At 59.0% G+C, this 17375-nt stretch overlaps 1 protein-coding gene across 1 annotated transcript; it reads right to left on the bottom strand.

Annotated features, from left to right (window-relative positions):
- Nucleotides 1–2: 2 nt before the first annotated feature.
- Nucleotides 3–17291, bottom strand: MCOLN1 (mucolipin TRP cation channel 1). Its single transcript, XM_058821422.1, has 14 exons — nt 17119–17291; nt 16425–16663; nt 15184–15351; nt 13226–13388; nt 11546–11627; nt 10838–10934; nt 9854–9953; nt 8615–8721; nt 7878–8027; nt 6739–6840; nt 5001–5123; nt 3189–3395; nt 1790–1929; nt 3–438 (listed from the first exon to the last, which is right to left on the bottom strand). Exons 1-14 carry the CDS (start codon nt 17132–17134, stop codon nt 402–404), a joined length of 1731 nt encoding a protein of 576 aa, XP_058677405.1. The 5' UTR covers nt 17135–17291; the 3' UTR covers nt 3–401.
- Between the last annotated feature and the right edge of the window lie 84 nt (nt 17292–17375).

Genomic DNA, 17375 nt, shown 5'->3' with positions numbered 1-17375 from the left:
CGTGTCCCAAGTGTCCTTTATTGTCCCCTTGGGGTGGCCACGGCCCCGTTTTGGGGTGAAAAGGGAAAATTTGGGGTCCCAGTGACCCCAAGGATGGGGACAAGGTCCTGGAGCGTCCCCAAAATCGGATTTGGGGGTGCCAAGGTTCCAAACTCACCCCAAAAAATCAACAGGGGGCCCCAAAAAACAGACTTGGGGGTGTCCCCAAAAGAAACGGAAGTGTCCCCAAAAAAATGATCTGGGGGTCCCAAAATGTCCCCAAAAATCGACTTGGGGACCCCAAATCCATCCTGGGGGTTCCAAATTTGGGGTCCCGGGCAGGTAAAAGCAGGAAATAAAATAAAATAAAATAAATAAAATAAAAATCTGGAGGTTTTTGGGGTGTCCCCCTCGGGGTCCCCTCAGTTCACCAGGAGAGCGTTGTCCTGCACGGGGGCCCTGTGGGGACACAAATTTGGGGGTTTTTAGGGGTTTTTGGGGATTTTGGGGGGCAGGAAAACCCCCCCAGATCCCAAAAACCCCGGGAGAGGAGGGGGGACCCCAAAACCCGAAGAGGGGCTGGATTTTGGGGTGATTTGGGGTAATTTTGGGTCATTTTCGGGCTGGATTTTGGTATTATTTTGGGGTCATTTGGGGCTGAATTTTGGGATAATTTTGGGGTCATTTTGGGGCTGGATTTTGGGGTCATTTGAGGTCATTTTGGGGCTGGATTTTGGGGTCATTTGAGGTCATTTTGGGGCTGGATTTTCGGGTCATTTTGGGGTCATTTAGGAGCCAAATTTTGGGGTCATTTTGGGGTCACTTTGGGATTATTTGGGGCTGGATTTTGGGATAATTTTGGGTAATTTGGGGCTGGATTTTGGGGTCACTTTAGGGTCATTTAGGGCTGGAATTTGGGGTAATTTTGGGGCTGGGTTTTGGGGTCTTTTTGGGGCAGATTTTGGGATAATTTGGGATTCCCCCCCCCGAGGTGACACCGAGCCCAAACCAGCCAGGACCCCCCTCCCTTGGGGTGACCCCAAGCCCCCCCAAAAACCCCCAAAAAATGTCCCAAAATGCCACAAAACTCCCAAAACCCCCAAAGCGTCCCAAAACTCCCTGAAATATCCCCAAATCCCCCCAAAAACTCCCTGAAATATCCCCAAATCCCCCCAAATGTCCCCTAAATCCCCCAAAATGTCCCCAAACCCCCTGAAATGTCCCAAAAGCCCTAAAAAACCCCCCCAAAACATCCCAAAATTCCCCCCAAAATGTCCTAAGGCATCCCAAAACCCCCCAAAAACGTCCCAAAAGTGCCGCAAAATCCCACGGGACCCCCTGAAGTGTCCCCAAACCCTCTGAAATGTCCCCAAAACCCCCCAAAAGTGCCCCAAAATCCCACGGGACCCCCTGAAGCGTCCCCAAAACCCCCCGAAGTGTCCCCAAAACCCCCCAAAATGTCCCCAAAAACCCCACTCGAAACCCCCCAAAATGTCCCCAAAATCCCACAAGACCCCCCCAAAGTGTCTCCAAACCCCCTGAAATGTCCCCAAAACCCCACCCAGAATCCCCCAAAAGTGCCCCACAATCCCACGAGACCCCCTGAAGTGTCCCCAAAACCCCCCGAAATGTCCCCAAAACCCCACCCAGAACCCCCCAAAAGTGCCCCAAAATCCCACGAGACCCCCTGAAGTGTCCCCAAACCCCCTAAAATGTCCCCAAAACCCCCCAAAAGTGCCCCAGAATCCCACGGGACCCCCCGAAACGTCCCCAAAACCCCCCGAAACGTCCCCAGATTGGGGCTGCGGACCGGGGGCAGCAGCAGCAGAGGGCGGGGCAGGGGGCGGAGCCGGAGCCGCCCCGGCGGAACTTTCCGGAACCGGGGCTGTCCTGGCACTGCGCGATGAAGGCCTCGAGCTCCGACAGCGGCGCCGCGGCCTCCGACTGGTTCTGGGGACAGGGGAGGGACAGGTGAGGGGACACGGGGACAGGTGACACGGGGACAGGTGACACGGGGACAGGTGACACGGGGTCAGGTGAGGGACAGGTGACACGGGGACAGGTGAGGGATAGGTGACACGGGGACAGGTGAGGGACAGGTGACATGGGGACAGGTGAGGGACAGGTGAGGGACAGGTGACATGGGGACAGATGAGGGACAGGTGACACGGGGACAGGTGAGGGACAGGTGACACGGGGACAGGTGACATGGGGACAGGTGAGGGACAGGTGACATGGGGTCAGGTGACACGGGGACAGGTGAGGGACAGGTGAGGGACAGGTGACACGGGGACAGGTGACAGGTGACACGGGGACAGGTGAGGGGACACGGGGACAGGTGACATGGGGACAGGTGAGGGACAGGTGACATGGGGTCAGGTGACATGGGGACAGGTGAGGGACAGGTGAGGGACAGGTGACATGGGGACAGATGAGGGACAGGTGACACGGGGACAGGAGCTCCGACAGCGGGGCGGCGCCCTCGGACTGGTTCTGGGGACAGGGGACAGGTGAGGGACAGGTGACACGGGGACAGGTGACACGGGGACAGGTGACATGGGGACAGATGAGGGACAGGTGACACGGGGACAGGTGACACGGGGACAGGTGACACGGGGACAGGTGAGGGACAGGTGACACGGGGACAGGAGCTCTGATACCGGGGCAGCGCCTTCGGACTGGTTCTGGGGACAGGTGAGGGACAGGTGACACCAGACAGGTAAGGGACAGGTGACACGGGGACAGGTGACATGGGGACAGGTGAGGGACAGGTGACACCAGACAGGTAAGGGACAGGTGACATGGGGACAAGGGACATGGGGACAAGCGAGGGACAGGTGAGGGACAGGAGCTCTGACACTGGGGTGGCACCTTCGGAGTGGTTCTGGGGACATGGGGACAGGTGAGGGACGGGTGACGAGGGGACATGGGGACAGGTGAGGGACAGGTGACATGGGGACAGGTGACAGGTGAGGGACAGGTGACACGGGGACAGGAGAGGGACACTGCGGTGTCACCCTCGGACTGGTTCTGGGGACACAGAGGGGACATGGGGACAGGAGGGACAGCACACCGAGATGATGTCACACAGGTGACGTCACACACAGATAACACACCCAGGTGAGATAACACACACAGGTGACGTCACACACAGATGATGTCACGCAGGTGACGTCACGCCCAGGCGAGCTGCCACCTGCCCCGCTCACCTTGATGGTGTCGTAGGAGCCGGTGATGAGGGCGATGAAGAGGCTGAGCACCATGTAGATGAAGAGCGCGCTGAAGCTGTACAGGTACACCTGGCTGAAGAGCCACACCAGGGCCCCGCTGGGGCGCAGCGCCGCGAACGTGGCGAACATGTCATCGCCGTTGACCAATGAGAAGAGACACTCGGACACCATGGACAGCGAGCGGAACTGGGGACAGACACACCTGTGTCACCTGTGTGTCACCTGTGTCACCTGTATAACCCCTGTGTCACCCCTGTCATCGCCGTTGACCAATGAGAAGAGACACTCGGACACCATGGACAGCGAGCGGAACTGGGGACGGACACACCTGTGTCACCTGTGTGTCACCTGTGTCACACCTGCGTCACACCTGAGTCACACCTGCGTCACACCTGTTTCACACCTGTGTCACCCATGTCACCCCTGTCATCGCCGTTGACCAATGAGAAGAGACACTCGGAGAGCATGGACAGTGGGCGGAACTGGGGACAGACACACCTGTGTCACACCTGTGTCACACCTGTGTCACACCTGTGTCACCTGTATAACCCGTGTGTCACCCCTGTCATCGCCGTTGACCAATGAGAAGAGACACTCGGACAGCATGGACAGCGAGCGGAACTGGGGACGGACACACCTGTGTCACCTGTGTGTCACCTGTGTCACCTGTATAACCCCTGTGTCACCCCTGTCATCGCCGTTGACCAATGAGAAGAGACACTCGGACACCATGGACAGCGAGCGGAACTGGGGACGGACACACCTGTGTCACCTGTGTGTCACCTGTGTGTCACCTGTGTCACCTGTGTGTCACCTGTGTCACCTGTATAACCCCTGTGTCACCCCTGTCATCGCCGTTGACCAATGAGAAGAGACACTCGGACACCATGGACAGCGAGCGGAACTGGGTACGGACACACCTGTGTCACCTGTGTGTCACCTGCGTCACACCTGAGTCGCCTGTCCCCTGTAATCTATCACACCTGTCCTACCTGTAACCCCTGTGTCACCTGTGTGTCACCTGTAACCGCTGTGTCACCTGTGTCACTTGTTGCACCTGTGTCACCTGTGCGTCACCTGTAACCCCTGTGTCACCTGTGTCACACCTGTGTGTCACCTAAGTCCCCTGAGTCACCTGTATAACCCCTATGTCACCTGTGTGTCACCTGTGCGTCACCTGTATCACCTGTGTCACTTGTCACACCTGTGTCACCTGTGCGTCACCCGCATTTCATCCATGGATTTGGGAAGGAACCCGACCCCAAAACCGGAATTTGAGAACATCCCGACCCCAAACCCGAAATTTGGAAGTCCTCCAACCCCAAAATTTGGGAATCCCTCAACCCCAAAACCGGAATTTCAGAACATCCCGATCCCAAACCCCAAAATTTGGGAATCTCTCAACCCCAAACCCCAAAATTTGGGAATCCCCAAACCCCAAAATTTGGGAATCCCCAAACCCCAAAATTTTGGAACCTCACAACCCCAAACCTGAAATTTCGGAATCCCCTGACCCCAAACCCAAAATCTGGGAATCCCCCGACCCCAAACCCCAAAATTTTGGAATCTCCCGACCCCAAACCCCAAAATTTGGGAATCAATAACCCCAAACCCAAAATCTGGGAGTCCCCAAAAGCCAAACCCGAAATTTGGGAATCCCCCGACCCCAAACCCCAAAATTTGGGAATCAATAACCCCAAACCCAAAATTTGGGAATCCCCAGACCCCAAACCCCAAAATTTGGGAATCCCCCGACCCCCAAACCCCGAAATTTGGGGCAGCCGGCCCCACCTTGACGTGGTGCGGGCCCAGCACGATCCATCCGCAGAAGCAATACCCCAAATAAATCACGGCCACGCAGCAGCAGAAGCGCATCACGTTGGGCAGCGCCACGCGCAGCGTCACGATCAGGATCTGGGGCGAAAAACGGGGAAATTGGGAAAAATTAAAATTACCAATGAACAGAGCGGGAAAAACAGGGGTTTGGGGCGGGAAAATGGGGGTTTGGGGCTGGAAAATGGGGATTTGGGGCTGGAAAATGAGGATTTGGGGCTGGAAAAAGGGATCATCCGAGTGTGGGGAGAGCATCACGTCGAGGTCGCCACGCGCAGCGTCACGATCAGGATCTGGGGCGAAAAACGGGGAAATTCGGAAAAACGAAAATCACCAATGAACAGAGCGGGAAAAACAGGGGTTTGGGGCGGGAAAACGGGGGTTTGGGGCTGGAAAAACGGGAATTTGGGGCTGGAAAATGGGATCATCCACGTGTGGGGAGAGCATCACGTCGGGGTTGCCACGCGCAGCGTCACGATCAGGATCTGGGGCGAAAAACGAGGAAAATGGGAAAAATGGGAATTGTCCAACGGTGGGCTGGGGAAAACGGGGGTTTGGGGTGGGAAAATGGGGATTTGGGGCTGGAAAATGGGGATTTGGGACAGAAAATGGGATCATCCATGCGAGCATCACATCAGGGACGCCACACACGGCGTCATGATCAGGATCTGGGGCGAAAAACGAGGAAAATGGGAAAAATGGGAATTATCCACAAGCAGAGCAGGAAAAACGGGGGTTTGGGGTGGGAAAATGGGGATTTGGGGCTGGAAAATGGGATCATCCACGTGTGGGGAGAGCATCACGTCGGGGTCGCCACGCGCAGCGTCACGATCAGGATCTGGGACGAAAAATGAGGAAAATGGGAAAAATGGGAATTGTCCACAAGAAGAGCAGGAAAAACGGGGGTTTGGGGTGGGAAAATGGGAATTTGGGGCTGGAAAATTAGGATTTGGGGCTGGAAAATGGGATCATCCGAGTGCGGGGAGAGCATCACGTCGGGGACACCACGCGCAGCGTCACGATCAGGATCTGGGGCGAAAAACGGCAAAATCGGGAAAAACGGGAAAAACGGGAGATTTCCACGTGTGGGGTGGGAAATCCGGGAATTGTCCCCAAGCCAAGCGTGACAGGGAGGATTTGGGGCAGGAAAATGGGATTTAACCCTGGCTCTGTCCCCAGGTAATGGCGCCATCCCCAGGTGGCACAGGTGACCCAGGTGACCCAGGTGACACAGGTGACACAGGTGGAACGGGTGACACAGGTGACACAGGTGACACACAGGTGACACAGGTGACACAGGTGGAACGGGTGACACAGGTGGCACAGGTGACACAGGTGTGACACAGGTTGCACAGGTGACCCAGGTGACACAGGTGACACACGTGTGACACAGGTGTGACACACAGGTGACACAGGTGTGACACAGGTGGCACAGGTGACACAGGTGTGACACACAGGTGACACAGGTGTGACACAGGTGGCACAGGTGACACAGGTGACACACAGGTGACCCAGGTGACCCAGGTGACACAGGTGTGACACAGGTGGCACAGGTGACACAGGTGACACACAGGTGACCCAGGTGACCCAGGTGACACAGGTGTGACACAGGTGACACAGGTGGCACAGGTGACCCAGGTGACACAGGTGACACAGGTGGCACAGGTGGCACAGGTGGCACACAGGTGACACTCACGTTGTACTTCTGGAAGAAGGTCAGGTACCGGATGACGCCGACCCACACGAGCAGCGTCGATGTCCCCAGCAGGATGCTGCACACGTCGTACCCCGAGAAGTTCTGTGGGGACACGGGGACAGTGTGGCCACCGCCGTGTCCCCAGGCCACTGGCCCCAAGGTGACATTGTCCCCAAAGGGGTGGCATTGTCCCCAGGGAGGTGGCAATATCCCCAAAGGGGTGGCATTGTCCCCAGGGAGGTGGCAATGTCCCCAAGGGGGTGGCATTGTCCCCAGGGGTGACCTTGGCCTCGATGCCGATCTTGAGCAGTGTCCCCATTGTCCCCAGGGGGTGACATTGTCCCCAGTGTCCCCACGGGGTGGCATTGTCCCCATTGTCCCCATTGTCCCCAGGTGTGACATTGTCCCCATTGTCCCCAGGGGGTGGCATTGTCCCCACTGTCCCCACGGGGTGGCATTGTCCCCACTGTCCCCAGGGATGGCAGTGTCCCCATTGTCCCCAGTGTCCCCAGGGGGTGGCAGTGTCCCCAGTGTCCCCATTGTCCCCAGTGTCCCCATTGTCTCCAGGGTGTGACATTGTCCCCATTGTCCCCAGGTGTGGCAGTGTCCCCATTATTCCCATTGTCCCCAGTGTTCCCACTGTCCCCACAGTTCCCAGCGTCCCCAGTGTCCCCACTGTCCCCAGGGGGTGGCATTGTCCCCACTCTCCCCACTGTCCCCACTCTCCCCAGTGTCCCCAGTGTCCCCATTGTCCCCAGGGGGTGGCAGTGTCCCCATTGTCCCCACTCTCCCCATTGTCCCCATTGTCCCCACTCTCCCCACTCTCCCCATTGTCCCCATTGTCCCCAGGGGGTGGCATTGTCCCCACTGTCCCCACGGGGTGGCATTGTCCCCATTGTCCCCAGGGATGGCAGTGTCCCCATTGTCCCCAGTGTCCCCATTGTCCCCAGTGTCCCCATTGTCCCCAGGGTGTGACATTGTCCCCATTGTCCCCAGGGGGTGGCAGTGTCCCCATTGTCCCCAGGGGGTGGCAGTGTCCCCATTGTCCCCACTCTCCCCATTGTCCCCATTGTCCCCATTGTCCCCACTGTCCCCACTCTCCCCATTGTCCCCATTGTCCCCAGTGTCCCCAGTGTCACCTTGGCCTCGATGCCGATCTTGAGCACGGTGCCCAGCACGGTCAGGACGTCGCTGGTGACGAGCAGCAGGTACCAGCCATTGAGGAACTCCAGGCGGTCCGAGAGGGACACGGTGACACCGCGGTGACAGCGCAGGAACCGGCTGAACTCCTGCGGGGACATTGTCACTGTCACTGTCACTGTCACTGTCATTGTCACTATCATTGTCACTGTCACAAGGACACGGTGACACCGTGGTGACAGCGCAGGAACCGGCTGAACTCCTGTGGGGCATTGTCACTGTCATTGTCATTGTCACTGTCATTGTCACTGTCATTGTCACTATCGTTGTCACTGTCATTGTCACCTCACAGGGACACAGTGACAAAACCCCAAAACCCCCCCAAAGCTCCCATCAATCCCAAACCCCCAAAAATCCCCCAAATCCACCCCCAAACCCCAAAATTCCCCCAAACCCCCCCAAATCCCCCCAAATCCCCCAAACCCCCCAAAATTTCCCCCAAAATTCCCCCAACCCCCCCCCCATAATCCCCCCAAATTCCCCAAACTCTCCCAAAAATCCCCCAAATTCCCCCTAAATCCCCCCCAAATCCCTAAAATTCCCTAAAATTCCCCCAAATCCCCCCGAATTCCCAAAACTCCCCAAAATTCCCCCAAATCCCCCCGAATTCCCTAAACTCCCCAAAACTCCCCGAAACTCCCCAAAATCCCCCAAATCCCCCCGGACCCGCGCTCACCCTCTGCAGGAGCAGCCCGCGGGCGATGGAGCGGGCGCAGAGCACCAGGGACAGCGAGCACACGGCCACCACCAGCACGTCAAACGCCAGGCGGCGCCAGGTGGCACCTGAGGGGACACCCCATTGTCACCTGGGACACCCCATTGTCACCTGTCACCTGTGGGACCCCGTTGTCACCTGTGGGACACCCCACTGTCGAATGCCAGGCGGCGCCAGGTGGCACCTGAGGGGACACCCCATTGTCACCTGGGACACCCCATTGTCACCTGTGGGACACCATTGTCACCTGTGGGACACCCCACTGTCAAACGCCAGGCGGCGCCAGCTGGCACCTGAGGGGACACCAGTGCCACCTGTGGGACCCAGCTGTCACCTGGGACACCCCATTGTCACCTGTCACCTGTGGGACCCCGTTGTCTCCTGGGGGACACCCCACTGTCACCTGGGACACCCCATTGTCACCTGTGGGGACACCCCATTGTCACCTGTGGGGACACCCCATTGTCATCTATGGGACACCAAAATTGTCACTGTCACCTGGGACACCCCGTTGTCACCTGTGGGACACCCCACTGTCACCTGTCACCTGTGGGACCCCGTTGTCTCCTGTGGGACACCCCACTGTCACCTGTGGGGACACCCCATTGTCACCTGTCACCTGTGGGACCCCGTTGTCACCTGGGACACCCCATTGTCACCTGTGGGACACCGCATTGTCACCTGTCACCTGTGGGACACCCCCTCAGCCCCGTGCCACCCAGCGTCACCATTGTCACCCATTGTCACCCATTGTCACCCGGTGTCACCTCCTCCGGGCATGACGGGGTGGTGGCACTCCCAGTGTCCCCATTGTCACCCAATGTCCCCATTGTCCCCATTGTCACCCAATGTCCCCATTGTCACCCATTGTCCCCACTGTCACCTCCTCCGGGCACGGCGGGGTGGTGGCACTCCCAATGTCCCCATTGTCACCCATTGTCCCCATTGTCACCTCCTCCGGGCATGGCGGGGTGGTGGCACTCCCTGTGTCACTCATTGTCACCCATTGTCCCCATTGTCACCTCCTCCAGGCATGGCAGGGTGGTGGCACTCCCTGTGTCACCCATTGTCACCCATTGTCCCCATTGTCCCCATTGTCACCTCCTCCAGGCATGGCAGGGTGGTGGCACTCCCTGTGTCACTCAATGTCACCCAATGTCCCCATTGTCACCCAATGTCCCCATTGTCACCCGGTGTCACCTCCTCTGGGCATGGCGGGGTGGTGGCACTCCCTGATGGCCGCGTGGGTGTCCAGGCGGATCCGCACTCGCCCGCTGTGAGCGCTGTTGTCGAAGGTGACCTGGGGACACGCGGTGGCACTGTCACTGTCACTGATATTGTCATCGTCGTTGCGTCACTGCTATTGTCACTGTTATTGTCATTGTCATTGTCGCCGTCACGGTCACTGTTACTGTTATTGTCACTGTCGCTGTCACTGATGTTGTCACCGTTATTGTCATTGTGTCACTGTTGTTGTCACTGTCACCGTCACTGTCACCGTCACCGCCATTGTCATTGTGTCACTGTCACTGTTATTGTCACTGTCACCGTCACTGGGTCACTGTCATTGTCACTGTCATTGTCACTGTCACCGCCACTGTCACCGTCACTGTGTCACTGTCACCGTCACCACCATTGTCACTGTGTCACTGTCACTGTCACCGTCACTGTGTCACTGTCATTGTCACTGTCACTGATATTGTCACCATTATTGTCATTGTGTCATTGTCACTGTTATTGTCACTGTCACTGTGTCACTGTCATTGTCACTGTCACCATCACCACCATTGTCACTGTGTCATTGTTATTGTCACTGTCACTGTCGTTGTCACTGTCACCGTTACTGTCACTTTGGGATATTTGGGGACAATGAGGGGACACCTGGGGACATTTAGGGGACACCCAGGGGACATTCAGGGGACACTTGGGGATATTTGGGGACAATGAGGGGACAATCGGGGACACTTTGGGATCTTTAGGGACAACTGGGGACACCCAGGGGACACCCAGGGGACACTTCGGGATATTTGGGGACACTGAGGGGACACTTGGGGACACTTTGGGGTATTCGGGGACATTTTAAGATATTTGGGGACACTCAGGGGACACTTTAGGATTTTTAGGGAGACTGAAGGGACAAGTGGGGACACTGTGGGACACTGTGGGACACTTGGGGACACTGACGGTGACACTGAAGGTGTAGCAGTCGGGGATCTCGTGGTTCAGCAGCGTTTGGATGTTGATGGCCTTGAGCTGGAACTCCACGGTGACGTTGATCAGCCTGGGGGGGACAAAAATCACCCCGAAAACACCAAAAATGGGAAAATTCCACCTCAAAAACGCCAAAAAAAAAGCGAAAATTCACCTCAAAAATCCCACAAAAAAAGGGAAAATTCCACCTCAAAAAAAACACAAAAAAAGGGGAAAATTTCACCTCAAAATCACCCCCCCAAAATTCCCCCAAAATCCCCAAAATTCCAGGGGGGTTTTGGGGGAATTTTGAGGGTTTTGGGGTATTTGGGGTGATTTTGAGGGAATTTTGAGGGATTTTGGGGGATTTGGGGAAAATTTTGAGGGATTTTGAGGGGATTCTGAGGGAATTTGGAGGGATTTGGGGGAAATTTTGGGGGATTTGGGGGGCATTTTGGGGGTTTTTCGGGGAATTTTGAGGGATTTTGGGGAATTTTGAGGGAATTTTGAGGGATTTTGGGGGATTTGAGGGAATTTTGGGGGAGTTTGGGGGGATTTTGGGGAAATTTTGGGGGATTTTGAGGGAATTTGGGGGGATTTTCAGGGAATTTTGGGGGAGTTTGGGGGAATTTTGGGGGATTTTTGGGGATTTTGAGGGAATTTGGGGGTTTTGGGGGAACTTTGGGGGTTTTTGGGGCGCACCTGTGGAACTGGAGGGTGAAGTTGCTGCCGGGCCCGTCCAGCACGGGGGGCTGGGGGTCCCCGGGGTGAACCCCCAGGCACTCTGTGGGGCCGGGATCGGGGTCAGGGAGCACAAAAACCCCGGGAATTCCCAAACCCCAAATCCCAAATGGGCCCGGGACCATCCTGAACCCGAAATCCCAAATCCCAAAAACTCCGACTCCCAAATCCCAAACGCAAAACCCCAAATCCGACCCAAAACCCCAACCCTCGAACCCCAAAGACAAAAAGCCCAAATCCAACTCTAACCCCCAAAACCAGCCCCAAACCCCAAACCCCAAACCCAACCCAAAACCCCCAAACCCCAAATCCGACTCCGACTCCCAAACCCCAAACCCCAAATCCAGCCCCAAACCCCAAACCCCAAACAACTCCCAAACTCTGCACCCCAAACTCCAAACCCCAAACCCCAAATCCAACCCCAAACCCCAAACCCCAAACCCCAAATCCTAAATCCAACCCCAAATCCCAACTCCCAAATCCCAACCCCAAACCCAATCCCCCAAACCCCAAATTCTAAATCCAGCCCCAAATCCCAAATCCCAAACAACTCCCAAACCCTGCACCCCAACCCCAGATCCCAAACCCAAAACCCTGCACCCCAAACAACTCCCAAACCCCAAACCCCAAACCCCAAACCCAAACAACTCCCAAACCCTGCACCCCAAACTCCAAATCCTAAATCCAACCCCAAACCCAAACCCCAAATCCAACTCTCAATTCCCAAACCCCAAACTCAAAACCCTGCACCCCAAACCCCAAATTCAACCCCAAATCCAACCCCAAACCCAAATCCAACCTTTAACTCCCAAACCCCAAACCTCGCACCCCAAACCCCAAATCCTGCACCCCAAATCCAACCCCAGACCCCAAATCCCAAACCCTGCACCCCAAACCCCAAACCCTGCACCCCAAATCCAAGCCCAGACCCCAAACCCCACACCCCAAATCCAAGCCCAGACCCCAAATCCGACCCCAGACCCCAAACCCCAAACCCTGCACCCCAAACCCAACCCCAAACCCCAAACCCTGCACCCCAAACCCTGCACCCCAAATCCAAGCCCACACCCCAAACCCCAAACCCCACACCCCAAATCCAACCCCAGACCCCAAACCCTGCACCCCAAACCCCACACCCCAAATCCAACCCCAAACCCCAAATCCAACCCCATACCCCAAACCCCAAACCCCACAACCCAAATCCAACCCCAGACCCCAAACCCTGCACCCCAAACCCCAAACCCTGCACCCCAAACCCCAAACCCCAAACCCTGCACCCCAAATCCAACCCTACACCCCAAACCCCACACCCCACACCCCAAACCCCAAACCCCAGACCCCAAATCCAAGCCCACACCCCAAACCCTGCACCCCAAACCCCAAATCCCACACCCCAAATCCAAGCCCACACCCCACACCCTAAACCCCACACCCCAAATCCAACCCCAGACCCCAAACCCCACACCCCAAATCCAAGCCCACACCCCAAACCCTGCACCCCACACCCCAAACCCCACACCCCAAATCCAAGCCCACACCCCAAACCCCAGACCCCAAATCCAAGCCCACACCCCAAACCCCACACCCCAAATCCAAGCCCACACCCCAAACCCCAGCCCAGCCCCCACCCCGGCGTCGCACCGGTGACCACGCTGGGGTCGATGTCGAAGGTGTCGTTCTCGGGGTCGATGTCCCCCCTGCGGAAGAAGCGCTGGCACAGCCGGAGCCCGGGGCCACCCCCGGGGCCACCGCCGGTGTCACCGTAGGCGTAGCGGCCCAGGGTCTCGTTGGGCACAGCCAGGTACTGCGGGGACACGGAGGTGGCACCTGGATGGCCCCAAAACCCAAAACGTCCCCATGGTCCCAAAACATCTCTGTGTCCCCGAAATATCTCCGTGTCCCCAAAACATCTCTGCGTCCCCAAAACATCTCCGTGTCCCCAAAACGTCCCCATGGTCCCAAAACATCTCTGTGTCCCCAAAACATCTCCGTGTCCCCAAAACATCTCTGTGTCCCCAAAACGTCCCCATGGTCCCAAAACATCTCTGTGTCCCCAAAACATCTCCGTGTCCCCAAAACATCTCCGTGTCCCCAAAACGTCCCCATGGTCCCAAAACATCTCTGTGTCCCCAAAACATCTCCGTGTCCCCAAAACATCTCCGTGTCCCCAAAACGTCCCCATGGTCCCAAAACATCTCTGTGTCCCCAAAACATCTCTGCGTCCCCAAAACATCTCTGTGTCCCCAAATCGTGGTGGCCCAGGGTCTCGTTGGGGACAGCCAGGTACTGTGGGGACACGGGGATGGAGGTGGCACCTCAGTGTCCCCAAACCCCAAAACATCTCCATGACCCCAAACATCCCCACGGCCCCAAAACATCTCTGTGCCCCCAAAACATCTCTGTGTCCCCAAAACGTGGTGGCCCAGGGTCTCGTTGGGGACAGCCAGGCACTGCAGGGACAGGGACACCAAGGTGGAGGTGGCACCTGGATGGCCCCAAAGCACCCCATGGCCCCAAAACATCTCCACGATACCAAAGATCTCCATGGCCCCAAAACATCTCTGTGTCCCCAAATCGTGGTGGCCCAGGGTCTCGTTGGGGACAGCCAGGTACTGCGGGGACACGGGGATGGAGGTGGCACCTCAGTGTCCCCAAACATCCCCACGGCCCCAAACCACCACCACGTCCTCAATTCTTCTGATGTCCCCAAGCCCTGCAGGTGTCCCCGTGCCACCTGCTCGAGGACGAAGGCCAGGTGCTCCAGGAGGTCCTGATGTCCCCAACCCTACTGATGTCCCCAACCCCTCCCGATGTCCCCAACCCCTCCCGATGTACCCAATTCCCACAATGTCCCCAAGCCCTGCAGGTGTCCCCAACCCCTCCTGATGTCCCTGTGCCACCTGCTCGAGGACAAAGGCCAGGTGCTCCAGGAGGTCCCCATGTCCCCAACCCTACTGATGTCCCCAGCCCCTCCTGATGTCCCCAACCCCTCCCAATGTCCCCAAATTCCCACAATGTCCCCAAGCCCTGCAGGTGTCCCTGTGCCACCTGCTTGAGGACAAAGGCCAGGTGCTCCAGGAGGTCCCCATGTCCCCAAATTCCCACAATGTCCCCAACCCCTGCAGGTGTCCCCGTGCCACCTGCTGGAGGACGAAGGCCAGCTGCTCCAGGAGGTCCCCATGTCCCCAACCCTACTGATGTCCCCAACCCTACTGATGTCCCCAGCCCCTCCTGATGTCCCCAAGCCCTGCAGGTGTCCCCGTGCCACCTGCTCGAGGACAAAGGCCAGCTGCTCCAGGAGGTCCCCAAGTCCCCAACCCCTCCTGATGTCCCCAACCCCTCCCAATGTCCCCAATTCCCACAATGTCCCCAACCCCTGCAGGTGTCCCCGTGCCACCTGCTTGAGGACAAAGGCCAGGTGCTCCAGGAGATCCCCATGTCCCCAACCCTACTGATGTCCCCAGCCCCTCCTGATGTCCCCAAGCCCTGCAGGTGTCCCCGTGGCACCTGCTGGAGGACAAAGGCCAGCTGCTCCAGGAGGTCCCCATGTCCCCAAATTCCCACAATGTCCCCAAGCCCTGCAGGTGTCCCCGTGGCACCTGCTGGAGGACGAAGGCCAGGTGCTCCAGGAGGTCCCCGCGGGTGTAGATGGCCGCGGTGTCATCGGCGCCGTCCTCGTAGCCCTTGAGGAACAGGTGCTTGAAGGCCACCGTGTTGTCCTCCTTGAAGGCCACCACCAGCTGGTTGCTGAGCCCGAACAGGATCAGCTGGGGACAAAGGCCACCGCCTCTGTCACCGCCTGTCCCATCCCGGTGACGCCACCGTGCTTCACCCCCACCCAAAGCGGCGTCACCCACGCTTGGGGACAAAGGCCACCGCTGCCACCCACCCCTGTCCCACCGCAGTGACGCCGCCACGCTTCGTCCCAGGACACGCCGGTGTCCCTCCCAGAGTGTCCCCAAGTCCCTGCGCTCCCTCCCTGGTGTCCCCATGTCCCCTCTCCAGTGTCCCTGCGCCCCATCTCTGCTGTCCCCGTGCCCCCTGACCGCTGTCCCAGCCCCTCGTGCTGCCATCCCCAGTGTCCCCTCTGTCCCCACCCACCATCCCAGGCGTCCCCGCTGTCCCCTTTGTCCCCACTGTCCCCACCATCCATCCCCGCTGTCCCCTTTGTCCCCACCATCCATCCCCGCTGTCCCCATCACCCGTCCCCACTGTCCCCAGTGCCATCCCCGCTGTCCCCACTGTCCCCATTGTCCCTCGGTGCCGTCCCCGCCATCCCCGCCATCCCCGCCGTCCATCCCCGCTGTCCCCAGTGCCATCCCCACTGTCCCCATCACCATCCCCGCTGTCCCCTCTGTCCCCGCTGTCCCCACCGTCCATCCCCGCTGTCCCCATCGCCATCCCCGCTGTCCCCAGTGCCATCCCCACTGTCCCCACTGTCCCCATCGCCATCCCCACTGTCCCCACTGTCCCCGTTGTCCCCGGTGCCACCCCCGCTGTCCCCATCGCCATCCCCGCTGTCCCCACTGTCCCCGTTGTCCCTCGGTGCCGTCCCCGCCATCCCCGCTGTCCCCGCCGTCCATCCCCGCTGTCCCCGGTGCCACCCCCGCTGTCCCCGGTGCCACCCCCGCTGTCCCCGGTGCCACCCCCTGCTGTCCCCAGTGCCACCCCCGCCGTCCCCGCCGTCCATCCCCGCTGTCCCCGGTGCCACCCCCGCTGTCCCCGGTGCCACCCCCGCTGTCCCCGGTGCCACCCCTGCTGTCCCCAGTGCCACCCCCGCTGTCCCCGGTGCCACCCCCGCTGTCCCCGGTGCCACCCCCGCCGTCCCCGCCGGTGCCACCTGCACGGTGACCAGCACGATCTTGGCCAGCTGCAGCCCGAGCTTCACGGGCCGCCGCCCGCGGGCCCGGTACTTGTCACAGGGGCTCATGAAGAAATACTTGAGGCGCCGCCGCAGCTCTTCCTCCTCATCCTCCTCCTCATCCTCCTCCTCTTCCTCATCCTCCCGTCCCGGTGCCGGTACCGGCGCCGCCTCGGCCGTGCCGTACCCGGGGCCGCGGCTCAGCAGCCGCTCGGTCTCTGGGGACACCGGACGGTGGCACCTCGGCCCGGTGTCACCTCGGCCCGGTGTCCCCCCTGCTCGGTGTCACCCCCTCGCTCCGGTGTCCCCCCTGCCCGGTGTCACCTCCTCTCCCGGTGTCCCCTGTCCCCGTTAACCGCTCCGGTCCGGACTCGCCATCCCCGGTGTCACCGCTGTCCCCGTGTCTCCCCCCGCCCTTCCGATGTCCCCATTGCCCGGTGCTCATTGTCGCCTGTCCCCGTTAACCCTCCTGCTCGGGTCTCCGGTGTCCCCGAGCCCCGCCCGGTTCCCTGTAATCCCGGCCCCGTGTTCCGCTGCTCCCGTTACCGGACTGTCCCGTACACATTCCCAGCTCCCGGTCCCCATTCTCTGTCCCCATTCCCCATTCCCGGTCCCTGTTCCCGTTCCCGGTGCCCGTTCCCGTTCCCCATTCCCGGTCCCGGTCTCCCCTCACCGGAGGCCGCCGCCATCGCTCCGCTCCCCCACAGCCCTCACGTGACCGAGGAAACAACGCGCTGCACCCGCCAACCAATCGCAGCGCGCCATCGCTCCCGGATTTGCATAAACACGCCCATGTAAATCAAACACTCCCGCTATGACGCTCATTTGCATAACCACGCCCTCCCCGCGCCGGCTGCAGCCCCGCCCGGCGCTGATCGCTCCCAGTTCGCTCCCAGTAAGAGCGGCACCGGCCGGGAAAGCGCTCCCAGT

The sequence above is a fragment of the Ammospiza caudacuta genome, chromosome 29, assembly GCF_027887145.1.
Source record: "Ammospiza caudacuta isolate bAmmCau1 chromosome 29, bAmmCau1.pri, whole genome shotgun sequence".
In the NCBI taxonomy this organism is placed as follows: domain Eukaryota; kingdom Metazoa; phylum Chordata; class Aves; order Passeriformes; family Passerellidae; genus Ammospiza; species Ammospiza caudacuta.
Note: the sequence above shows the minus strand (reverse complement) of the source record. Positions and strands in the feature narration are given on the sequence as shown.

Excerpts from the sequence above, each read along its gene's own strand:
- MCOLN1 (XM_058821422.1), bottom strand. Across the intron at positions 15,352-16,424 it reads TCGTGCTGGTCACCGTGCAG|CTGATCCTGTTCGGGCTCAG; the intron begins GTGGCACCGGCG and ends CTTTGTCCCCAG. Across the intron at positions 439-1,789 it reads CTCTGCTGCTGCTGCCCCCG|GGCCCCCGTGCAGGACAACG; the intron begins GTCCGCAGCCCC and ends GTGTCCCCACAG.